This window comes from Eptesicus fuscus, chromosome 8 (assembly GCF_027574615.1).
Source record: "Eptesicus fuscus isolate TK198812 chromosome 8, DD_ASM_mEF_20220401, whole genome shotgun sequence".
Lineage (NCBI taxonomy): Eukaryota > Metazoa > Chordata > Mammalia > Chiroptera > Vespertilionidae > Eptesicus > Eptesicus fuscus.
This window is the reverse complement of record NC_072480.1, coordinates 75735042-75760938: the sequence shown is the minus strand read 5'-3', so window position 1 is coordinate 75760938 and position 25897 is coordinate 75735042. Positions and strand designations below refer to the sequence as shown.

General features: G+C 45.1%; 1 protein-coding gene across 6 annotated transcripts in view; it reads right to left on the bottom strand.

Annotated features, from left to right (window-relative positions):
• Nucleotides 1-25897, bottom strand: part of TMCO3 (transmembrane and coiled-coil domains 3) — a 64935-nt gene that overhangs the window by 6052 nt on the left and 32986 nt on the right. For 4 of the 6 annotated variants that reach the window (XM_028148773.2, XM_054719982.1, XM_028148772.2 and 1 more), the window contains 4 exons: nucleotides 22076-22226; nucleotides 17809-17888; nucleotides 16445-16594; nucleotides 12311-12907 (listed from right to left, as the gene is read on the bottom strand). In XM_028148773.2, coding sequence (XP_028004574.1) covers nucleotides 12794-12907; nucleotides 16445-16594; nucleotides 17809-17888; nucleotides 22076-22226 — 495 coding nt within the window. In that variant the 3' untranslated portion in view covers nucleotides 12311-12793. Of the gene's footprint in view, nucleotides 1-12310; nucleotides 12908-16444; nucleotides 16595-17808; nucleotides 17889-22075; nucleotides 22227-25897 lie in introns of those variants that run through there. The other 2 variants (XM_054719984.1, XM_054719985.1) reach the window with 2 other exon arrangements.

Here is a 25897-nt window from a genome sequence, read left to right as displayed (position 1 = left end):
CGCCTAAGACCATCGGAAAACACAGATAAAATAATTTTATGGTTGGGGGTCACCACAACATGAGGAACTGTATTAAAGGGTCACGGCATTAGAAAGGTTGAGAACCACTGCTCTAATATATAGTTCGCAGCCAGTGTGATGTTTTAAAAATGGAAATTAGATCATACTACTTTTTGCTTAAAATTCTTCAATGGACTGACCTGCTTCTGGGTTGATGAGAAACTAAGGGTCACTGAAATAGACTCCAAGTAAGACCTATTCTTTAATGCATTGCTATCTCACAAAGTGTAGGCAATGCCTCAGGGACCTAATTCTGGAGACTGTTCCGTGTGCACTGGAGAAAAATGCGTATTCTGCTGATGGTGGGTGGAGTGTTCTCTATATGTCAGTTGGGTTCAATTTGTTGTGCAAGTCCTCTGTATCCTGTTGACTTTCTGCCCGGTGTTCTATCCATTATTTAAAGTGGGGTATTGAAGTCTCATATTGTTGCAAAGCTGCTTATTTCTTTCTTCGATTCTGTCAATGTTTGCTTCATATATTTAGAAGCTCTGATGTTTAGTGTACACAGCTGACCCTTGAACAATGTGGGGGTTAGGAGTGCTGACCATGTGCACAGTCAAAAATCCAGGTATAAGTTAAGTTAGCTCTCTACTTATGAGGATTCCCAACTACTGAGTTGAGCCTTGAACAACATTGGTTTGAATTATGCAGCTCAATTGAACTGTACAGTCAAATAAAAAAAGAAATCCACGTAAAAGTGGACCAGTGCAGTTCAAAGCCAAAAGAAAGACAAACAATCCAATTTAAAAATGGGTAGCCTAGCCCTGGCTAGTTTGGCTCAGTGGATAAAGTGTTGGCCTGTGGACTGAAGGGTCCCAGGTTTGATTCCAGTCAAGGGCATATGCCCAGATTGTGGGCTCAATCCCCAGTAGGGGGTGTGCAGGAGGCAGCTGATCAATGATTCTCTCTCATCATTGATATTTCTAACTCTCTCTCCCTCTCCCTTTGTCTCTGAAATCAATATATATAAATATATATATATTTAAATGGGTAGAGGACCTGAACAGACACTTATCCAAAGAGGCCAAGAAACAAATGAAAAAAAATGCTCAACATCACTGATCATCCAAGAGATGCAAGTCAAAATGACAATGAGGTATTACCCCACACCTGCCAGATTGGCTACCATCAATAATTCTATGAACAACAAGTGCTGCCGAGGATGTGGAGAAAAAGTAACCCTAGTATATTGCTGGTGGGAATGCAAATTGGTACAACTACTATAGAAAACAGTGTGGAGTTTGCTCAAAAACTTAAAAAATGGAACTGCCATTTGACCCAGTGATCCCACTTCTAGGAATATATCCTAAGAAGCCTGAAACACCTATTAGAAAGAATATATGCAACCCTATGTTCATAGCAGTGTTATTTACAACTAGAGGCATTTCATACACTGGGAAGAGGCGGGGGGGGGGGCGGGGGTCGTGCTTCAGCCCAGACTGCACCCTCTCGCAGTCCAGGAGCCCTCCAGGGATGTCTGACTGACGGCTCAGGCCCACATCCTTAGCACTGCTGTGGAGGTGGGAGAGGCTCCCTAGCCATGAGCCCGGCTCAGGGCTTCTGGCTGAGCGGCTCTCCCCCTGTAGGAACGCACTGACCACCAGGGGGAAGCTCCTGTATTGAGCATCTGCCCCCTGTGGTCAGTGCGCATCATAGCGACTGGTCGTTCCAACGTTCTGTCAATTTGCATATTACAGAGAAACCAAGATGGTGGCATAGGTAAGCACCTAAACTGCTGCCTCGCACAACAATTTCAAAACAACAACTAAAAGACAGAACAGACATCATCCAGAACCACAGGAAAGCTGGCTGAGTGGAAATTCTACAACTAGAAGGAAAGAGAAAAGCTCACGGAGAATCAGAGGAGCCACAAAGGGCTGAGGTATGGAGACACGTGCGCAGAGAGGAAGGGCGGCTGAGTGCCTGGCTGGCTTTCCCTGACGGGAGGGGAAAGGATGCCCCCGACTGCACTGAACCCCAGTTCTGACTGCACTGAAACCCAGTTCCGGGCGAGCCCCTGGGGGACCCACGCTCTTACAGGGGGAATCTGGACTGTCAGGTGGAAACTCAGGGGAGCCGCAGAAGGCAGAGGTCTGGAGGCGCGTGCGTAAGGGCAGGGCTGATGGGAAGACAAGACTGTCTGCTCAGCCCTGAGACTCCACCCCACCCAAGCTGAGCACAGAGGCTTTTGCAATTTTGCAAGTCTGGTCCTAGAAGTCTGTCTCCAGCAGAGAAGGTCTCCCTGCGTAGACACAGCTGACACTCACAGCCAATTGGCCTGGAGGTCAATTCCTCCCAGTGATACCAACAACAATCAAGACTTAACTACAACAAGGCTGTACACACAGTCCACAAAGGGGTGCACCAAGAGTGTCCACCTCAGGTAACTGGGGAGGCTGACCCACAGGGCCATATAGGAAATCTAGCATACAAAGCTACACTACCAACTCAGGGAAGCAGCAAAAATGCGGAGGCAAAGAAACAGATCACAAATTGCCGAAACCGGTTTGGCTCAGTGGATGGAGCATCAGCTTGCGGACTCAAGGGTCCCAGGTTCTATTCCTGTCAAGGGCATGTACCTTGGTTGCGGGCACATCCCCAGTAGGGAGTGTGCAGGAGGCAGCTGATCGATGTTTCTCTCTCATCGATGTTTCTAACTCTCTATCCCTCTCTCTTCCTCTCTGTAAAAAATCAATAAAATATACAAAAAAAAAAAAAGAAAAGAAACAGATCACAAATGAAAGAAATGGAGGAGAACAAACTACTGGATATAGAATTCAAAACCACGGTTATAAGGTTTTTCAAGAATTTCCTAGAAAAGGCTGATAAATTTAGCGAGACCCTTGAGGATATGAAAAAGGACCAACTAGAAATTAAACATACACTGACTGAAATAAAAAATATTATACAGAGACCCAACAGCAGACTAGGGGAACGCAAGAATCAAGTCAAAGATTTGAAATACAAAGAAGCAAAAAACACTCAACCGGAAAAGCAAAAAGAAAAAAGAATCCAAAAAGTTAAAGATAGTGTAAGAAGCCTCTGGGACAACTTCAAGTGTACCAACATCAGAATTATGGGGGTGCCAGAAGAAGAGAGAGAGCAAGATACTGAAAATCTATTTGAATAAATAATGACTGAAAAGTTCCCCCACCTGGTGAAAGAAATAGACTTACAAGTCCAGGAAGCGCACAGAACCCCAAACAAAAGGAATCCAAAGAGGACCACAACAAGACACATCATAATTAAAATGCCAAGAACAAAAGACAAAGAGAGAATAGTAAAAGCAGCAAGAGAAAAACAGTTAATTACCTACAAGGGAGCACCCATACGATTGTCAGCTGATTTCTCAACAGAAACTATTCAGACCAGACGAGAGTGACAAGAAATATTCAAAGTGATGAATAGCAAGAACCTACAATCAAGATTACTCTACCCAGCAAAGCTATCATTCAGAATTGAAGGTCAGATAAAGAGCTTCACAGATAAGAAAAAGCTAAAGGAGTTCATCACCACCAAACCAGTATTATATGAAATGCTGAAAGGTATTCTTTAAGAAGAGGAAGAAGAAAATAGTAAAGATAAAAATTATGAACAACAAATACATATCTATCAACAAGTGAACCTAAAAATCAAGTGAATTAAAAATCTGAGGAACAGAATAAACTGGTGAATATAATAGAATCAGGGGCATAGAAAGAGAGTGGACTGATAATTTGCAGGGGCAAAGCGGTATGGGGGATGCAGAAAGAGACTGGACTAAAATCATACACCTATGGATAAGGACAGTGCAGGGGAGGTAAGGGCAGAGGGTGGGGTGGGAACCCGGTGGAGAGGAGCTATGGGGGGAAAAGGAGAAACAATTGTAATAATCTGAACAATAAAGATTTGTTGAATTGAAAAAAATTTGCATATTAGTCTTTTATTATATAGGCTAGCTAAGATCTGGAAACAGACCAAGTGCTCATCAGTAGATGAGTGGATAAAGAAGCTGTGGTATGTTTACACAATGGAATACTATTCAGCTGTAAAAAGAAAAATCTATTACCCTTTGAGACAATATGGAGGGACCTGGGGATTATTATGCTAAGTGAAATAAACCAGTCAGAGAAAAACAAGTATCACATGATCTCATTTATATGTGGAATCTGATGAACAAAATAAACTGATAGCTTATTTCTTTTTAGCAATGAGTAATATTCAATTGTCTAGATGTACCACAATTTACTGAAGGATATCTTAGTTGCTTCCAAGTTCTGATGATTACAAACAAAACTGCTATAAATATCCATGTGCAGATTTTTGTGTGGACATAAGTTTTCAACTCATTTGGGTAGATATCAAGGAGCATGATCACTGAGTTGTAAGATAAGAGTGCTCATACAGCCCTAACCGGTTTGGCTCAGTGGGTAGAGCGTCGGCCTGCGGACTCAAGGGTCCCAGGTTTGATTCCGGTCAAGGGCATGTACCTTGGTTGCAGGCACATCCCCAGTCAGGAGGGTGCAGGGGGCAGCTGGTTGATGTTTCTCTCTCATTGATGTTTCTAGCTCTCTATCCCTTCTCCCTTCCTCTCTGTAAAAAATCAATAAAATATATTTTTTTTAAAAAGTGCTCATACAACTCAAAGCGGCTGTACCATTTTTCATTCCCACCAACAATGGATGAGAGTTCCTGTTGGTCCACATCTTCACCAGCATTTGTCAGCATTTTGGATTTCCACCATTCTATTAGGAGTGTAGTGGTATCTCATTATTGTTTTAATTTTCTAATGGCATATGCTTATTTGTTATCTGGATATCTTCTTTGATGAGGTGTCCGAACAGTTCTTTTACCTACTTTTTAAATTGAACTTATTTTATTGAGGTGACATTAGTTAATAACATTATATAGGTTTCAGGTGTACAATTCTATAATACATTATTTGTATATTTTATTGTGTGTTTACCACCCCAAGTCAAGTCTCCTTCCCTCACCACTTAGCCCCCCTTTACTCTCTTCTACCTCCTCCCAACCCCCTTCTTTTGCTCATTTTTAAATTGGGTTGTTTTCTTGTTAAGCTTTAAGAATTCTTTGTATATTTTAGATAACAGACCTTCATCATATATGTCTTTTACAAATATTTTCTCCCAGTCTTTGCTTTGTCTTCTCATTCTGTCAACAGGATCTCTCACAGAGCAGTTTTTAATTTTAATGAAGTCCAGATTAGCAATTATTTCTTTCATGGATTGTGCCTTTGGTGTTGTATATAAACAGGTCATTTAGATTTTCTTCTTTATCTTTTGAGCGTTTTATAGTTTTGCATTTTATATTTAGTCTATGATCTATTTTGAGTTAATTTTTGTGAAAAGGATAGGTGCCATATCTAGAGTCATCTTTTTGCACGTGGATATCCAGTTATTCCAGCAGCATTTGTTGAAAACACTTTTTTCTCCATTGTAATGTCTTTGTTCCTTTGTCAAAGAGAAGTTCCAGTGATAAGTTCTCTATCTGTTCTATTGATCTAGTTGCCTATTCTTCTGCTAATACCATATGGTCTTTTTTTTTTATCCTCACCTGAGGATATTTTTCCATTGATTTTGAGAGAGAGGGAAAGACAGAGAGAAATATTCATGTGAGAGAAACACATCAATTGGTTGCCTCTTGCACGTGCCCCAAACAGGGTTGGGGCTGGGGCGGAGTCTGCAACCGAGGTATGTACCCTTGACCGGAATCGAACCCAGGACCCTTCCATCTGCAGTCGACACTCTATCCACTGAGCCAAACCGGCTAGGGCCATGTGGTCTTGATTACTGAAGATTATAGTAGGTCTTGAAGTTGACTAGTGTAAGTCCTCTGACTTTGTTCTCCTTTAATTTTGTATTGGCTTTTCTGTGTCTTTTGTCTTTCCACATAAACTTTAGAATCAGTTTGTTAATATCTGTACCAGGTCTTCCTGGGATTTTCACTGGGATGGCACTGAAGCTATACATCAAGTTAGGAAGAACTACCATCTTGGCATAATGCATGAGGCTTCCTATTCATGAACATGAACTATCTCTACATTTATTTCGCTTTTCTTAGATATCTTTCATCATAGTTTTGAAGCTTTCTTTATGTACATATTTTGTTGGGTTTATATTTAACTATTGTACATATTTTGTTGGATTTATATTTACCTATTTAGTGTTAGGGGTACTAATGTAAATGGTATTATGTTTTTAATTTCAAATTCTAGTTGGTCTTGCTGGTATATAGGTAAGCGATTGACTTTTGTACAGGGTGGGACAGGAGTAGCTTTACAGTTGTGAGTACACAAAACAATTTTCCATACGAGCAACTGTAAACCTACTTTTGCCCTACCCTGTATATTAATCTTGCTAAGATATCCTGAAAACTTGCTATAATTATTAGTCCCAGAGGGTTTTATTTGGCAGTTCTGTTGGATTTTGTACATGCACAATCATGTAATCTGCAAACAACGATACTTTTATTTCCTTCTTACCAATTTAGTACCCTTTTTTGAAAATTTAAATTCTTTATTGTTGAAAATATTACATATGTCCTCTTTTCCCCCCATTGACCTCTCCCCTGTCCCCGCCCCCCTACTATTTGTGTCCTTTGGTTATGCTTATATGCATGCTTTATTTCCTTTTGTTTTTTTTTTTTGTCTTATTACATTAGCTTTGACTTCCAGCATAATGTTGAAAAGGTTGAAAAGCAGTGGTGAGAGAGGACATTCTTGCCTTGTTGCTGATCTTAACAAGAAAGCTCTGAGTTTCTCACCATTAGGTAAATGTTTGCTGTACATTTTTGTAGTTGTTCTTTATTAAGTTGAGCAAATTCTCTTTTATCACTAGTTTGCTGAGTTTTTTTAAATCATGAATGAGTGTTGAATTTTATAAAATGCTTTTTCTGTGTCTATTGAAATGATACTGTGATTTTTCTTCTATAGCCTGTTGTAGCTTTTAATACAATTTCTTCCTCTAATGTTTGGTAGAATTCACCAATGAACCAATATGAGCCTTGTACTTTCTGTTGTACAAAGTTATTTATTATTGATTCCGTTTTACATATAGGCTTATTCGGATTACCTATTTCTTCTGTGTGAGCTTTGGCAGATTGCATCTGTTATGTCACGCCCAGCTTATGGGTAGTGATGCTCTCAGTTAGAAATGCGAGGCATGCCCTTGAACCCATATGACTCATAATAAGCCCCCAGGAACATTTTTCTCACTAGGGCCAATATTGTGGCTGAACTGGCACTTATGTCTTAGTTTGGTCACTGGATACAGTTCAGCAATAATCATTAGGGAATTTTGAGAAACAAGAGTTCTTACTCACAATCCCGGGAATGTACATGGCATACGCAAAGTCCACACAGCAAGGTCACAGGTAGAGAGCATGGACCTGGGGCTCTTTACTAGGTTCCAAGGGTGGGGTGCCAGCCCAGGGGTCAGAGGAAACCCCCATGCTGTTTGGTGGGGCAACAGGGGGTACACCGTATGAACTGTGATCAATGACACTGCAGAAGTATCTTGACATTTGTGCTGTCGGCCAAGGGCTGGACGTCAGAGTGATATCCAAGGAGCTCTAGGGAGCAGGATGTCCAAAGTCCGAGATATCAGAGCAGTCACCCATTTGCAGAACCCGTTCACTCTGCCTCTCCCCTTCAGCCCCTTCACCTGCCTGCTTCTGGAATACCTGCCACTGCTTGTCTTCTTGAAGAGCCATCTGCACCTGCCCAGTGGAGTCTGCCCTCACGGTGCTCGCACCTGGCTCCACATGCATCCCTGCAGGGGGGCCTGAGTCTGTGCCTCATCTTCACCCATCCTGGATTTTGACACACCTCAATTGGTGTTTTAAAATATTCTTATTGATTTTTTTTTTTTTCAGAGAGAGAAAGAGAGAGAGAGGGGCTGCCTCCTGTACGCCCCCTACCAGGGGTGGAGCTGCAACCCAGGCATGTGCCCCAACTGGGAATCAAACCGGCAACCTTTCGGTGCACAGAGGATGCCCAACCTGGCCACACCAGCCGGGGCTGGACTGTTTTCAATGCAGGAAATGTGTCCAAAGCAGATGTAGCTGTCACCTCCATGCTCTGTCTCTGGAGAACTCTCACGGCCAGGGGATGTGTCCCGCTGCACTGCTGCTGTCTTCACTGTCACACTATGGATTAGCACTCAGAGGAAGACTCGGCTCAAGGGGCCCCTTCAGGCCCTCTGCTCTGTTCACTTCTCTTACCTGCTGCCCTGACATAGCAGAGCCGCACCCCTGCAGTGCCATGGCTCTTCTCAGGCCCGTGTGTTGTCGGCAACGCCCTCCCTGCTCGCTTCCACACTGACCTCTGACCACTGCACGTCCAGCCCATACGCCTCTCCCAAGAGGCCTTGAAGACCACAGTCAGCATTTAACGCCTCCTGCCTGCTCCCTGGCTCTCCCGGTCTACCCGGTTTTGACTTCTGAGCAGGTCCCTTTTGCTCCATTCATTCGTGAGTTTGCTACACCAGATCACGGGTTCCTAGAGGCAGTAACCCTCTTCACTTCTACACACCCCTCACCTGTTTTGCGCATAAGCAACGATGCGTTAATATTTGATTTTATATCTGTTCCTTAAATAAATCAGGCAAGTTTCTTTCCTGACCTCCCATGAAAGATTTGCTCTCATAGCTGCTACTCACACCTTAATCTTCTAAGCAATATTAAATTACTGTGTAAGTATGTAGCTAGCTGGTATTTGACATTCTCTTTTTTGATTCCTTTAGGCCTGAGTCAAGTTCCATAACACGTGTAGTGCGATGCTCCAAGTTGTGTGAACCGAGGAAGCTGACTTGCTGCGAGCCTGCTCTCCGCACCCTCAGCAAAGCTTTAGACTCCACAGAAGAGGATGGCCCTGCCGTCAGAAGTTTAGGAGATGGAATTCTGACCCATGAGACAAGGAACACCACAGGTGGATGCTGACAGGTTGCAGCACGTGTGACGAGTGTGGGGACTTGCAACAGGAGAGCTGGGGCGTGCAGTGGTTGTGGGAGTTTCAGGTTAGAGCTCCAGGTGTAACACCTGATCACCCAGATGAAGTGCTTGGGGGACATCTGACACAAGGCATTCGCGGTCAGCTAGTACTGCTCAGGTTTTGTGGGTGTTAAGGTGGCCGACACACCCTTCTCCCATCTGTCTTTAGAATTCTCAGGGCTGAAAGTTCAATTCTCCAAGCATGTCAGTCTCGTAGGAATCAAACCTTTAGACACAGTTTTAAATTCAAGATGATGATGTCACCACCGGGCTGGTCAGCAAGCACACGTTTCCTTTGGCAGACATATCTACAATAGGATTCACTCTACACACTCGTCACACACACACACACACACACAGGAAATGCTGAGAGGAGGCAGGCCTGTGATGGGGGGAGGGCAGGGGATTGTTCGGGTTGGTTCAATGTTGGTATCTGAGAGGCAGGTGGTCTGCAGCTCCCAGGTGCAGGAGTTTGAAGGGATGGAGACGAATTCCCTGAGCCTTCTGCAAGTCTGGACGAAAAGGGGAGTCAGGACGGGGTTGAGAGAGGGCTTTGTGAGTTCAATATGGGGTTGACTGAAGCAAGTTTATAGATGCAGAAGACACAAGCGGTGTGGGTGAAGACACAGGTGAGTAAAAGGTAAAGAATCCAAGTCCTGGGGCTGGAGGAGGGTGGGCCCAGGTAGGTATTGAGGAAGGAGGGTGGGCCCTGGTGGGGGTGAAGGTGGAGCTGTCCATGGCTTCATGGTGACCTGATGACTTAAGACTCTCCAAGGAGCATTCTCCACAGGCAGAGTCTTCTAAAGGCATTCCCTCTTGTCATTAAGTATGCATCTTTATTTAGTTATACTAGTGACCCAGTGCACGAAATTCATGCACATTAAAGGGGGATTAATTAGAGGAAATAATTTAATATTGCTATTTGCCCTTTCTCTATAATAGAAGTGTCAGAGATGAAAGAAAATTAGTAAAATGTATATGAGAACCTTCCTCCTGTCAGAGTCTGGGGCTCACCACGGGACCCAGAGTCAAGTCCCCACCACCCACATGGACCTCAAAATTGCGTGAGACCCAGACCCCGCCAGCACCACCCCCCCATTGGGCTAGATCCAGACCAGGCCAGTCCCACCCTTGTCAAGCCCTGCTGGGCAGGAGGCATAGCCTCAGGTCCCCTTGCCCAGCGCCAGGATGGGGGCCATGGCCTGAGGTCCTCCAGCCCAGATTGGGGTGGGGGGCGTGCCTTGAGGTCTTCCATCAAGCCCCGCTAGGTGTGGGACATGGCCTGAGGTTTCCCATCAAGCCCCGCCAGGCAGGTAGGCGCAGCCTCAGGTTCCCTGGCCCAGCACCGGGAGGGGGGTGCAGCCTCAGGTCCCCCACCAAGCCCCACCGGCAGGGGGGCACAGCCTCAGGTCCCCCATCAAGCCCCGCTGGGCGGAGGCGCGGCCTGAGTTCCCCCGACCCAGCACTGGGGGTGCACCTTGAGGTCCCCCGTCAAGCCCCACTGGGTGGGGAGCACTGCCTGAGGTCCTCCGTCAAGCCCCACCTGGTTGGGGGCGTTGCCTGAGGTCCCCCGGCCTGGCCCTGGGGCGGGGAGAGCAGCCTGAGGTCCCCTAGCCCACAATCAGGACGGGAAGCGCACCTTGAGGTCCCCGTCAAGCCCTGCTGGGTGGGGGGTGTGACCTGAAGTCCCCTGTGAAGCCCCACCTGGTGGGGGGTGCGGCCTGAGGTCCCCCGGCCTGGCACTAGGGTGGGGGTAGCAGCCTGAGGTCCCCTAGCCCAGCACCAGGACGGGAAGTGCACCTTGAGGTCCCCCATCAAGCCCTGCTGGGTGGGGGGGCACAGCCTGAGGTTCCCTCTCAAGCCCTACTGGGGGGGGGGCGGTGCGGCCTGAGATCCCGTCAAGCCCTGCTGGGTGGGGGACGTGGCCTGAGGTCCCCTGTCAAGACCCACGGGGGCTGGGGAGGGCATAGCCTCAGGTCCCTGCTGATTGCTCCTTAAGGATCCTTATGGGAACTTGGCCTCAGCTGTGGGTGCAGCCATCTTTGTGACAGAGTGATGGTCAATTAGCATATTCCCTCTTTATTAGATAGGATATTTTTAATATATTTTTATTTATTTCAGAGAGGAAGGGAGAGGGAGAGAGATAGAAACATCAATGATGAGAGAGGAGCATGATTGGCTGCTTCCTGCACGCCCCACACAGGGGATCGAGTCCACAATCAGGGCATGTGCCCTGACTGGGAATCGAACTGTGACCTCCTGGTTTATAGGTTGCTGCTCAACCACTGAACCACGATGGCCAGGCAGTGTGCATCTTTATTTACTTCATTCTCAGAGTGATGTGAACTCCACGCTTTGTTGAAAACTTGATGTCAGCACATCAAATAGGTTTCATTCAGTTCAACAAAACGTAATGAACTTCTGGCTTTGTTGGGGTGCTGGAGATACAAAACAAAATGTATCCCAGAAGCCTTCAGCGTGTTCCAGCTTGCTGGATGGAATAAGATAGTGTTACAGATGGGATAGGAAGGCCTCAGCAGCATCACGTGAGGGCCAAGCCAGGATGCCTAGCACACTGCTGTGTATACACCCAATGACTCAAAGGGAATGGGCAGGACCATCTGTATAATTTAGAAATGAATATGACCAATGCTATTTTCTAAAAATAAGCACATGTTTGTATCATTTCTCCATGGACTTACTTCAGACTAGATGCAATTTACTTCATTTTAAAGTGTTTTAATTTATATTACTGCAATCCATAATTTATATCTGCAATACATAATTCCACCTAACATGTCTGTCCAAGTATTTTGGTCAAATATTTAGGCTCTGAGAGCCAATATTTATAGGGAAACTGTAGCTTAAAGTACCCCCTAGGGAAATCTTTATAAGGATCAGCTCGTCATCTGTGTGGTTTTCTAAAATGGGGCACATAATCACCAAAATATACTTTTAAAATTGAAAGTTAAAACTTAGGCTTTGCAAATAGCACTACATTAATTTGGTCTCTTGGAGAATAGTGTGGTAATATACAAATGACAACAACAACAACAACAACAAATTGATGAAGATTAGTAAAACACAAAAATCTTATTAAAATAATTTTCAATAAGTTTCAATTAGTTATATTTTGATCATAAAGGATCTTTATTAAAGACTTCCAAAACCAAATATTTAAAAAGAATTATATAACCTAATAAAAATTGACATGAAAGTGTTTTATTTAAAATTGTTATAATAAAAAACAAATAGACACATCTCATTTTAGAAAACATAGGCTTTAAGGATTAAAAGTAACTTTTCAAACTCATTACCAGAATTAAAACTTCACATCACAGAAATGTTTTAATAACAAATACTGACCAACAGATTACAACACCAAAGTTGTACAATAAATAAAAAAGCTTTCTAATTTTTTTTACCAAGATATCATGAACTGATAAAATAACAATAGAAAGTTAACATTAATTTCCGAAAAAAAGGCACATCCAGGCAAAATAGTCAAGGCGACTTATAAAATGCAGCGTAATGTTTATATTGTGCATGATCAATTGAACGCAATAAATTACTCTGGAAGATTCTAAAATATGGCAGTAATAGATTATAAAGCTGGGCAAATAAGACACCCCCCTCCTTAATAGCATATTTTGTTCCCCGAAGTGCAGTTACAGAACTGTCTGAAATATCAGGCTTCCCTGCACACAGGTTTTGCTTTGCAAAATTGTTTATCATCTTGATGCCCTCAGAGACTTGCCCGCCGGTCTGGTCGTGGCACGCACTTTGTAATTGCAGCTCTCCACAGCACCGGGGCCAGTAAGAGACTGAGCGTGGTCACACTCAGGATCAGGAGGTACACCTGCAACAGGTTAAAACTGAGCGTCATCTCAGGATTAAGAGGTGCACCTGTAACAGGTAAGTCTGGGTGTGTCTCACTCAGGATTACGATGTCCACCTCAAACCACAGATACACTCTCAGGTACAACCCCATACAGACACAGGGGCCTCGACATTTGGATGTGAGGTGGACTGAGGTCAGACCATCAGTGGAAACTTGTCAGGTCGATGCATCACTGGTGCACACACTGGAGTCTGTGCAATCGTAGTCACCGCTTGGGCTCACTAGACAGACTGACGCCTTGGGCGTCACTTAGAGTAAGATACAGCCTCAGGGCAGGTCTCAGATGGAGCTCATGCACAAATTCCATTCTTCTGCAATTGTTTTAAGTGCTCTTTAATAGTAGGACTTACTTTCCTCACACTTATGGATACAAGGAGACAACCACTTAATTTTGAATGCCTACCAGCATTTCACGTGTACCAATTAGAACTTTTATATTCATCCAGTCCACATTTATTAGGGAGCAGGTGTGCAGGTCCAAATACCCACAGTGTCACTTGGCTGGGTGGACTTTACCGACACCATCACAACTTAGGGAGGGACGCTGTAAGGCGGGGCAGTCAGGAGGCCTCTGGCTGTGGCCCCTGCCCTGAGGAGGGGAATGAGAGCAGGGCAAACCCCTTCAGGCCCAGAAGTTCAACTGCTGAGGTAGACATCAAAAGGGGCAAAAAGTGACACTTAGATTGCAGAAGAGGGCTATAGAGTAAAAAATGATTATAAATAGAAGTTACTATTAGGAACTGTGTGTCTGCAAATCCATGACTTAAAAACATCCTGAAGTTAACTGTTTCTACCCTGGGGAACACAAAAACAGCTGATTTCCACAGTACATAGTACGCCGTTTTCCAGCCCGGCACACATGTGATTTCTTAGAGAGCTAGCAGTTCAAAAGCAGGGAGTTCAAATTCCTATACTATTACCTGACATTTTATACATTCAACAACAACAAAACTCCCTTTAATCTCCATCTTGTTTTCACTGAAACAGTAATGCTCTATTTTTATTTTTATTTATTTTATTTTATTTTATTTATTTTTTTAATGAATATTTATTGTTCAGATTACAATTGTTTCTCCTTTTTCCCCACATATCTCCCCACCACCCAGTTCCTACCACCCCCTCTTCCCTTACCTCCCCGCCCCCCGCTGTCCTTATCCATAGGTGTATGATTTTTGTCCAGTCTCTTCCCATACTCCCCACACATACACCCCTTTCCCCCTGAGAATTATCAATGCACTCCCATTCTATGCCTGATTCTATTAAGTTCACCAGTTTATTCTGTTCCTCAGATTTTTAATTCACTTGACTTTTAGATTCACTTGTTGATAGATATGTATTTGTTGCTCATAATTTTTATCTTTCTTCTTCTTTTTCCTCTTTTTAAAGAATACCTTTCAGCATTTCATATAATGCTGGTTTGGTGGTGATGAACTCCTTTAGCTTTTTCTTATCTGTGAAGCTCTTTATCTGCCCTTCAATTCTGAATGATAACTTTGCTGGGTAGAGTAGTCTTGGTTGTAGGTTCCTGCTATTCATCACTTTGAATATTTCTTGCCACTCCCGTCTGACCTGCATGGTTTCTGTTGAGAAATTAGCTGATAATCGTATGGGAGCTCTCTTGTAGGTAACTAACTGTTTTTCTCTTGCTGCTTGTAAGATTCTCTCTTTGTCTTTTGCTCTTGGCATTTTAATTATGATGTGTCTTGGTGTGGTCCTCTTTGGATTCCTTTTGTTTGGGGTTCTGTGTGCTTCCTGGACTTGTAAGTCTATTTCTTTCATCAGGTGGGGGAAGTTTTCGTTCATTATTTCTGCAAATAGGTTTTCAGCATCTTGCTCTCTCTCTTCTTCTGGTACCCCCATAATTCTGATGTTGGTTCGCTTGAAGTTGTCCCAGAGGCTTCTTACACTATCTTCAACTTTCTGAATTCTCTTCTCTTCATGCTTCTCTGGAAGAGTGTCCTTGGCCTCTTTGTATTCCAAATCTTTGAGTTGATTCTTGCAATCCTCTAGTCTGCTTTTGGGTCTCTGTATAATATTTTTTATCTCAGTCAGTGTATGTTTAATTTCTAGTTGGACCTCATTGAATTTATCGGCCTTTTCCATGAAATTCTTGAAAAACCTTATAACCGTGGTTTTGAACTCTATGTCCAGTCGCTTGTTCTCCTCCATTTCTTTGGTTCGTGATCTGTTTCCTTGCCTTCTCATATTCTCTGCTTCCCTAAGTTGGTAGGGTAGTTTTGTGTACTAGGTGTCCTATTGGTTCAACGGGTCAGCCTCCCAGTTACTTGAGGTGGACACTCTTGGTGTACCCTTGTGTACTGTGTGTCCCCCAGCAGGAGCTACAGCAAGGGCTAGTTTTCTCCTCCTTTGCTTGGGCGGTTTTAGAGCAGTCTGACTGGAGCTGCAGTTGGTTAAGCTGCTCCAGAACAGGCCATTTATATGCAAAAGCCGCTGTGTGGAGCCTGGGCGGGTTTGTAGAATGTGCGGGGCGGGGCCTCAGGGCGGGGCCTCAGGGCGTCACTAGGCTGGGGCGTGGCCAACGGCGATGGCTGCCGTCAGCCGTCTCTGCCTTTCCACATTTCCAAGTCCCTGCGCCCCGCACTCCAGCGCAGTAAACAATGATTGCTGGGCGCACCACTGCAAAAGTCACTCTCACTTTCCGACCCGATGGCCGAGAGTCCAGCTTCTCCCCGTAGGTGGCTGGGTCCCCCGAGTGTCCCCAGAAACTGGATTTCAGAGCGATCGGGAGCTTGTCTCCCTGCGGGTTGAAGAAAAGCCGCGCACCGAGCCGCCCGCCGCCGGCCCGATTCGCGCGCCTCCGTACCTCAGCTTTTCAGCGATTGTGCTTCTTTCTCTTCTTAGTTGTAAATCTTCCACTCGGCCAGCTTTCCCGTGGTTCTGGGTGGTAGACGTTTTTGTCTTTTAGTTGTATTTTTGAAATTGTTGTGTGAGGCAGCAGATTAGTTGTTTAACTATGCCGCCATCTTGGTTCCTCTCGATGTTTCTCGTAATGCTCTATTTTTAGTTATCAAATGCTTTCCCTAGTTACAGCATCAATTTGCCCTTAGCTCACTCGGGGCTAATACTCAACTCAGTTATCTGGTCCTGGAAGCATATTCAGGTTTTAAACATTAAACTTTTAACACCAGGAAGCACAGAGTGCGGCATATTTACCCATGGGGTTGGGAATCCTTTGTTCACTTTAGAGCCACACCCCACCACCCATCACAAAAAAAAAACCTCCTTCTTATCAAATTTAGTGACAATCACGGATCATCAAATGATACTTATCAAATTCTAGTTCATAGCCAGTTAAAAAAGGACAAATAATGAAGTTGAAAAATGCAGAGGGAAAATGTAAGTGCAAATGGAAGGTGGACACACAGTCAACTGCGCACACACGATGCTCACACATCAGCAAGAGGGGTGTCTAACAGGACACTGACGGAGCACCTGCCCGATCAGAACACTTACAAGAAGTGGGGGGAGACTCACCTCCCGAGAAATAATGCCGGCTCTGCGCGCTCTGCTCCCCAGGACAAAAGAGAACTCGCTGACCTGGGCCAGCCCCGCTGCCACGATCCACTTGATGTACTGGCTGGTTTTTGGCAAGAGGAGAGACAAGACCAGTGCTGCCAGAACAAACTGCGAGAGTGCCCGTGTTATTGCTTAATCAGAGCCGGGCGGCCAAGCACCCGGGACAGAGGGGACGCAAATGCCGGGGCAGCCCTCGAATAACACACGGAGAGGCACTTCTATGCTGAAGGCACCAAATAAACACAAAACGTCTGAAATAAAACCACACAGAACACCAAGGCCAAATCCAGGGTTTGGGTTCATTTGCAGAAAACAAAACCTCCCCGGCCCCCAGAACTAAATGAACAGCATTAGATGTTACAGAGCGTTCAAATGGGAATTTTATTTTTAATAAGAAAGAATGTATCTCTCTCATGTAAGCACTCTCCAGAGGGGTAAGCAGCCTGGAGCCAGTAGGGCAGCTAGACAATCATCGGGGATTCTGGCTCCTTCCAGTGGAAATATTTTAAGTCAATTTCTATAATCCACAAGGCCAGATAGCTACGGAGCAGGTCAGGACATTAAAAGTTAATAGAGGCAATGCAATGATTTGTAGTCTTGGAGGACAGACACAGGAGAGTGGTGAAATAATTCTCGTGACCGGGAAGATGTGTATCAGCAGGCATCACAAGAGCAGGTTCTATGGTTCTTCAGACTCATTTAGGATTAAAGTCAAATTCTAGTGCAAGGACTTCTCTGGAGGATCAGAGAGCTATTTCTCCCATTCCAGCTTTCTAACTCCCAGTTTTAAACATATTCAATTCAAGGAGGCATCGATCAGACTATCGGGCCTCAGAGGGAGGGTAGGGGAGGGTGGGGGGAGGGGGGAGAGATCAACCAAAGGACTTGTTTGCATGCATATGAGCCTAACCAATGGTTAAGTTCATCAGGGGATTGGGGCAACCGTGGGGAGGGGTGTGGGATGGGAATGGGGGAATGAGGACAAATATGTGACACCTTAATCAATAAAGAAATTAAAAAAATAAATAAATAAATAAATAAATGTCAATAAACATACTCAATTCTGAGAAAAACAAAGGAAACAAACCCAAACCACCTGTATCCTAACCCAGACCTGTCCCCAGGCCGTGGGGTAGCAGGAGGGGGAGGAGGGGCGTCTCACTGACGGGTGTTCCAGGTAAGTGGCCCTGCTGGGGGCTCACAGACTCGGCATCGCTGTGGGCAGGCACTCAGGCCCAGGAGGAAGTATGTGTGCTGTGGGACATGTAAACCCCGAGATAACCTGAATTTTACCAATCACGAATGACTGAGAGGCTCCGTACCTTCATGATCACCACCGCCAACGTGAGGACCATCAGGATGGTTAGCTCGTACACCACGAAAGTGGGAAACACGTGGAGGCCTGTGAGGAAGAAGACGGGCACGGGAATTCTTTCAGGATCACACAGCCCGTCTCCGAACCAATTCACACCTGTTTCTCACTGATAAACCTATTAACTCTCGAGCTCCTCAGATTTGTTCCAATAGAAGGAAGAATTCCTGTAAGCACCATCCTGTTGTGCTGTCTGTTTAAGCGTTCTCCAAGCATTAGCTGTGGGCGGCTCCTGGGCCCCCCCCAGAGTCCCTCACTGTCCCGACCACCAGTGGGATGCTCAGCACAGGCCAGATGGCAGAGGCTTTTGCTCTGAGGGTGGAGGCTGCTCACTCCCCCGACTTCTGGCCTCGAGCAGAGCCCTGTGCGGAGAGCAACGCTGACACCAAACGAATGGAGCCAGTACTTAGTGACATGAACAAAGCGGAGTGAGATGAAGTCCACGTTATAATGTCTTTGCCACAGAGAACTGTGACAGGAGGGCTAGCAAGCTATGCTCCAGTTTTTCCACTTAAAGCCACTCATTCTTGCAACAAATACCAAGTGCATACCTGGAATAGCACAACAGTAAACAGTACAGGCTCTGGGCTAAAATCCCAGGTCTACCACTAACCAACTGTAGACGCTGGCATGTCTCCTAACCTCTCTTCCTCAGCTTCCTCATTTGCAGTTGTGGATTTGGGCAGTGAGTGAACACAGCATGACATGTAAAGCTGGTACCCGTGTTTATAAACAATTGTTCTCACGGTCACTGTGTACACACACCAGGCCCACAGATGTGAAAGTGAGCAAGGATCCAGGGCTGCAAGGTGCTAGGTAACACTGACATGTGACAACTGCCTCGGGGCACCTCCAAGAACCACATGAGCAGTGCTCTCCCCCCTTCACTCTGGGCCTAAGACTGCCCTTGGTTGTGACGTTCTAAGGAGGCCTCTCCTCAGGATCTCAGCCTGAATCCCTCGCTCCCACTTGCTGGTGGCAGTGACCCCAGGACCCACTCTTATCACCCAGAACCGACTGGCTCATGGGCACTGGATGCAGCAGCTGGGTACAGGTCATCTTTGTGGTTCTGACAGGGCCTGGCGGGGGCAGGAGATCGATCAATGTTTGTTAAAAACAGGACCCCACCATTCATTTACATGACATCGAGGTCTACATATGCAGAAAAGCAAAGGTGTCTTCTTAAACAGATGCTATTAACTTGTTGCTTAGAACCCTGGAACAAAAAAAAAATTATGTCCCTGAGCAGTTAGAGAATAAAAACCTGATTGTACATGTGTTTCTCAGTTGGCAGGGAAATTAACTTGAATTCCTTTTGATATATTGAGTGTGAATAACCAAAGCAAAAATATGTACAATGGTTATTGTTACAAAGCATGGCTCTTAATAATCAAGATATGATTATTTTCAAATAATGAAAAATATTAGAGCAAACATGTCTGTTTTAAATAACATATTTGTGAAGTTTTAGTTTTTTAACAAGCGAGCATTCCAGGAGGCCCGAGCAGGTAGGACACAGAGTGGAACAACTAGTCAGGGTGACTGGGGGTGGGAGGGTCCTTAGGAATGGATCGCAGGACTGGAATGTGGTGAGAATAGGGTTACAATTTAATCAATTTTATTAGACCTTTTCTGAAAAAGAACGGACAGAAAAGAAGTGAATCATCAACCAGGAATGGAAGTTCAAGGAATCAGAATCAGCAGAGCTTACTTAGCATGCTGAGGGGGTGTTTCCAGCAGTGGAGTGAAGGGGACGGAAGAGGCAGAAGAGAGGGCCAAGGAGAGAAAATGAGGGGAGAAGGGGAGACAGAGAGACACAGAGTGGGGGCAGAGAGGATGAGGAGCGAAGGGGCAGAGAGGACGGGGCAAACATCCGTTGAGAGGGGCTCTTTCAGGGACATACCCGATTACTAAAACTGCTTGTGAATGCTCTTATTTCACCTCTTTCTTTTTCTTTAAAAAAATATATATTTATATTGATTTCAGAGAGGAAGGGGAAGGGTGAGAGATAGAAACATCAATGATGAGAGAGAATCATTGATTGGCTGCCTCCGGCACACCCCACACAGGGGATCGAGCCCACAGCCCAGGCATGTGCCCCGACCCGGAATCAAACTGTGACCTCCTGGTCCATAGGTCAACGCTCAACCCCTGAGCCCCACTGGCTGGGCTTATTTGACCTCTTTCAAGTGTGACCCTCCCACTTGTGTTTCTTTTGAGAACTGCCTTGGCTCCTCAGGGCCTTTCACATTTCCATTTAAATTTTAGAATCTGCTTTTCCATGTTCTGAAAGTCTTGCTGGGACCACACAGAACCTGTTGACCAGTGAGGAGTGTGTGGACTTTCCAGGCCGTAAGAGTGCGAGAATAAGGAGGTGCCATGCGGAAATGCTGCAGCACAGAGGCTGGGATTCTGTACTGCTGGTCCTCTCCGGGACTGGCCACTAAGATTCCCCCAACACAGGGAAATCTCCAGAGTAGTACGTGCACTGCCAATTTACCTTTTTTTTTGTATCAAAATTAATACTTCCTCCCAAACTTCCCATTTTGATGCACTGACATTAAGCTGCTAACCTGCTGAGCACCGGGGCCCTTCCTATGGAGTCAAAACAAGAGTTGTCTTCCCTGAGGACACCTGAGCCTTTACACTGCCTTCCTACACGTGCATCTTAGCATTGATGGGGCATGACAACCAATCAGCAAATTAACATCCCTTAATTCAAACTTTTCCTCTTTTTAAATAAGATTTCGCCTCAGACTCTAATTTTTATGGGAACTGTTTCCACTGTCTAGTCTATAAATAAAAATCTTAATAATAAAAGGCTAATATGCAAATGGTCATGATGCCCTCACGCGTAATGACCGATCAGGAGGCTGCATGCAGGTGGGCGGGGACTTGCGTGAGGCTTGCGTCTCCGTCCCCGGCATTGGGCGCAGAGACGTGAGGCTTGCAGAGGCCTACCTCTTTGGGGCGATGGATTGCAGGGCTCCCACACTGTGACAGGGCACAGGCCAGGCTGGGAGGACCCCGCCCTGAGTGCACGAATTTTGTGCACTGGGCCACTAGTCCTCTCTTATAAAAGAGTAATATGCAAATTAACCACCACTCCGCTACATAAGCCACACCCACCAGCCAATCAGGGCGAGTATGCAAATTAACCCCAACCAAGATGGCTACCAGAAGGGAGGCTTGGGTTTCCCCGGCAACAGAGGAAGCCAAGCTTTCCACACACTCTGGCGGGCCCAGGCCTCCACTCAAGGATACAAAGTTTCAATTATAGAAGATACATCGATCCCAAGAGAAATGGCTACTGGCCACGGAGCGAGCAGGAGGCTTGGCTCCACTCCAGGCTACAAAGTTTTCATTGTAGAAGGTAAATAAATTCCAGATACCAGGGCCTCTGCTTGGGTCACCAGGGGCGTGGCTAGCCTGCAAACTACCACAGGCCCCTCGCCCAGGCCTCTCCACACCCCAAGGGAGCCCCACCCTGATCCAGGACACCCTTCAGGGCAAACCAGCTGGTCCCCACCCATGCACCAGGCCTCTATCCTATGTAATAAAAGAGTAATATGCAGATTGACCATCACTCCAACACACAAGATCAAGATAGCTGCCCCTATGTGGTCAAAGATCCTGCCCCCATGTGGACACAAGATGGCCACCACAAGATGGCCAGCAGGGAAGGGCAGTTGGGAGGGACCAGGCCTGCAAGGGAAGGGCAGTTGAGAGGGACCAGGCCTGCAAGGGAGGGCAGTTGGAGGCAATCAACCCTGCAGAGGAGGGCAGTTAGGGGTGACCAGGCCAGCAGAGGAGGGAAGTTGGAGGCAAACAGGCTGGCAGGGGAGCAGTTAGACATCAATCAGGCTGGCAGGGGAGTGGTTAGGGGGTGATCAGGCTGGCAGGCAGAAGCGGTTAGGGGAAATCAGGAAGGCAGGCAGGCGAGCAGTTGGGAGCCAGCAGTCCTGGATTGTGAGAGGGATGTCCGACTGCCCGTTTAGGATGTCCACTGGGATCGGGCCTAAACGGGCAGTCGGACATCCCTCGAGGGGTCCCAGATTGGAGAGAGTGCAAGCTGGGCTGAGGGACACACACACCCCGCCCCCATGCACGAATTTCGTGCACCGGGCCTCTAGTAAGTATATAAAGAGATTACAGAGGTAATCTGCAAATGTTTAACAAACACAATTCAAATATTCCAATGTAAAGCAGAAAGTTACCTATGGATGCAAAGAAAATGATAGCCAGGAAGTCGCGAATCGGCTCGATGTAAGACACAATCTCCTCGGTGACCATGTGGCCTTGGGAAGAGATGAGCGCTCCGGCCAGGAAGCAGCCCAGCTCCATGGAGACATCCAGCAGCTCTGTGACCTGGGGAGGAGGGAAGGACCACGTCACACACACAGTGCCACCAGTTACCAACAGCTTCTGCCAAAGTAGGATTCACACCCAAAGACAGCCTTGTTAGGTCTAGCAGAACCATCACAATAAAGCTGTGAAAATCAAATCTTGCTGTACATCTATGAAATCCCCAGTGGTGCCTCTGTGGGGATGACCCGGAGAGACGACATGAGAACGCTAACGTGAGTTGAATTAACCATACAGGAGAAAAAATTAATTTAAAACATTTGAAACAATTTACCTAGATAGCTGTGAAATTTTTGAATTAAGAGTGTTTTCCAAATTTTGTTTTAAATATTTGTGATACATTTTCTTTACCTTGAATCAAGGAAGAGCCTGACTCTGGCTTAAAAAATATATTGTAGTCCTAGCCAGTTTGGCTCAGTGGATAGAGCGTTGGTCCTCCGACTGAAGGGTCCCAGGTTCGATTCCAGTCAGGGGCACGAACCTTGCTCACAGGCTCGATCCCCGGCCCTGGTCAGTGTACTGCAGGAGGCAACCAATCGATGTCTCTCAGAGCAATGTCTCTCTCTCTCCTTCCCACTCTCTCTAAAAATCAATGGAGGAGGATTAACAACAACAAAAGTATTGTAGTCCTGGCCAGTGTGGCTCAGTTGGTTGGGGCATCATCCCATGCACCAGAAGGTTGGGGTTGGATTCCCAGCCAGGGTACATACCTAGGTTGCAGGTTCGATCCCTGGTCTGGGCACATATGGGAGGCAACTGATCAATGTGTCTCTCTCTCACATCGATGTTCCTTTCCTCTTTCTCTCTCTCTCATTTTTTTTCCTCTCTCAATTCAATAAAAAAATTTAGAAAAATGTTTTGTATAAAAAACTATTCCCATCACCAACTTAAACTGCTTAGAGAAAGCAGACACAGCTAATAAGCAATTACCTGGAGATGGCAGGAAACCAGAGGGAAGCACCAGCAAATCTAGACATAACTAGATTCAATAATGCCACATTCAGACAGAAAAGTTATGGATCATTAGGCTTCTACCTGTATAGTTCTGTTAAATGCACAGTTTCAGACTTCTTTATGTGACATTACTGATGCAAAACAACTAGAAAGATACCTTTTTAATTTGAGACAGTAAAACTATAGACAATAGCAGCATCAGACACATGGTGGGGAAATGAACTTTTGAAGAAATACCATTTACAATAACATCAAATCTCATCAAACACCTAGGGATAAATAAAAGAAGTGCACAGCTTCCGCACCAAACACTACAAAATGTTGCTGAGAAACGCGGATGAGGACCTCGGTAAACAGAGGGTGTGTGCCACACTCAGGAGGGCAAAGGTCACTTTCCCTCAACTGGCCTACAGGCTCAGTGGAATCACAACAAAACCTCTTGTGTGTGAAAAGTGACAAGTTGAATCTAAAAACATACATGGACACTGGAAAGACCACAAATACAGGGCGGGAATAAAGTAGGTTTACAGTTGTGAGTACGAAAAATACAGTTTATTCTTGTATTATTAATTATGATATTATTTTCCATACGAACAACGGTAAACCTCCTTTTGACCACCCTGCAGAGCCAGGACAACACTGATGGAGAAGGAAGCTGGCGCTACACTGCCAGCTGTAAGGGCAGGTATGCTGGCCAAGGGAGCAGAGTGCAGGTCAGAAACACGCACACGCACACGAGCACTCAGGCAGCCTCTTGGTTTTTGACAAGGTGACCCTGCACAACGGGGGGGGAGGGGTCTTTCAGCACACAGCGTGGGGAAAAGCACGTGAAAAAACAAATTCCACTTCCTTCCATCATGTGTTACTCTCACCTGCAGATGGACAGATCTAAACAAGGTAAGTAAAGCAGTAACACTTCTAGAGGACAACAGGGAGTATCTTTGTGATCCAGGGGTAGGTAAAGGTCTTTTTCTTTAATCCTCACCCAAGGATATTTTTTCCATTCACTTTTAGAGAGCGGAAGGGAGGAAGAGGGACAGAGGGAGAAAGGGAGAGGGGAAAAGAGGGAAGAGAGGAGGGGAGAAGAGGGGAGGGGGAGAGAGAGAAACATTGATGTGAGACACACACATCAACTGGTTGCCTCTCACACAAGCCCCAACTGTGGCTGGGGATCGACCTTGCAACTGAGGTATGTGCCCTTGACCTGGGATTGAACCTGAAACCCACAGGTCCACGGGCTGCTGCTCTAACCACTGAGCTAAACTGGCCATGGCTAGGCAAAAGTCTTTTACATAGAATATAAAAATTGCTAACCAAAAAAAAAATGGGTAACTTGACTTCATTAAAATTAAGAACTGTTGTTCATCAAAAAAAGCCATTCAGCAAGTGAAAAGGAAAGTCACAAACTGGGAAACAGTAGGAAAAATATATCTGACATAGAATATTATTCAGCCATAAAATGGAACAAAGTACTAAAACATGCTACAGCATGGATGAACATTTGAAACATGCAAAGTAAAATAAGCCAGACAGAAAAGGTCACATATTATATGATCCCGTTTATATAAGATGTCCAGAAGAGGCAAATCGTAGGAAAAGAAAGTAGATAAGTGGTTACTAAGGGGTGGGGAACAGACAGAATTGTGAGGTAAAGGGTTTCTTTTGGGGTGATAGAAATTGGTTCTGAAATTGGAGAGTGGTGATGGTTGTACAATGTTGTGAATATGCTGAAAACCACTGAATTGTACACTTTAAATCAGTAAATAAAAAATTTGTCAAAATTTTGGCAGGACAAATAAGAAACTCATACAAATGAGTAAGAAAATAACCAACCCAATAGAGAAATAACCTAAGACTCTACCAGGTGCATCCCCAAGGAGGATGTCCATCTGGCTAATAGGCATTTGGCTCACACCATCAGTCATCAAGGAAATGAGAATCAAAACCCTGACGAGATACTACCACCTAGAAGAATGGTTAAAATTGCAAACACTGACAGAAAACACAAGTGTTGGTGAGGATAAAAAGAAACTAAACTCTAACACAACTCTGGTAAGGGTATAAACCAGTATAACTACTTGGGGAAAACTAGCATGGAAAATTACTGAAGTTAAACACATGTATACCCTATAACCCAGTGACTCCACTCCTAGACATATATTCATCAGATGTGAAATCACATGTCCAACAAAGAACACATATGAGAATATACAGCAGCTTTATTCATAACAGCCCTAAATGGAAACAAACCCTAGTAGCTAACAACAGAAAGGATGAACTGTGAAATATATGATGGAATATCACACAGCAATAAACGAGGAGTGAGTCTCACAGAGAATACCTAATATGCAAAATGTTCAACACCTAACACCATACCTGGCAACTATAGCAGGTGCTCAGTAATTATAGTCAAATGAAGAAAAACAAAACACTAAGAACCAATGATTGAGGAAACCGTAAGGAAGTCATCCAGATAAGACAAATGTGCTGGGTGCTATTTTCAAAGAGAAAAATATTCTGGAATGGATAAAGCAATGTAAAAAAATTACGTAAGTCATACACTTGAGCAGCTTTGAGCAGAAGCAAATCATAGTCTTCTCCCAAAATTATGAAATACTAGCAGGCAATTACATCATATATAAGGAAGTAATTTTTGCTCATTTCCTTTTTAAAATTAAACTTTTTATTTTGAGATAATCATAGATTTCAAGTACAGTTTC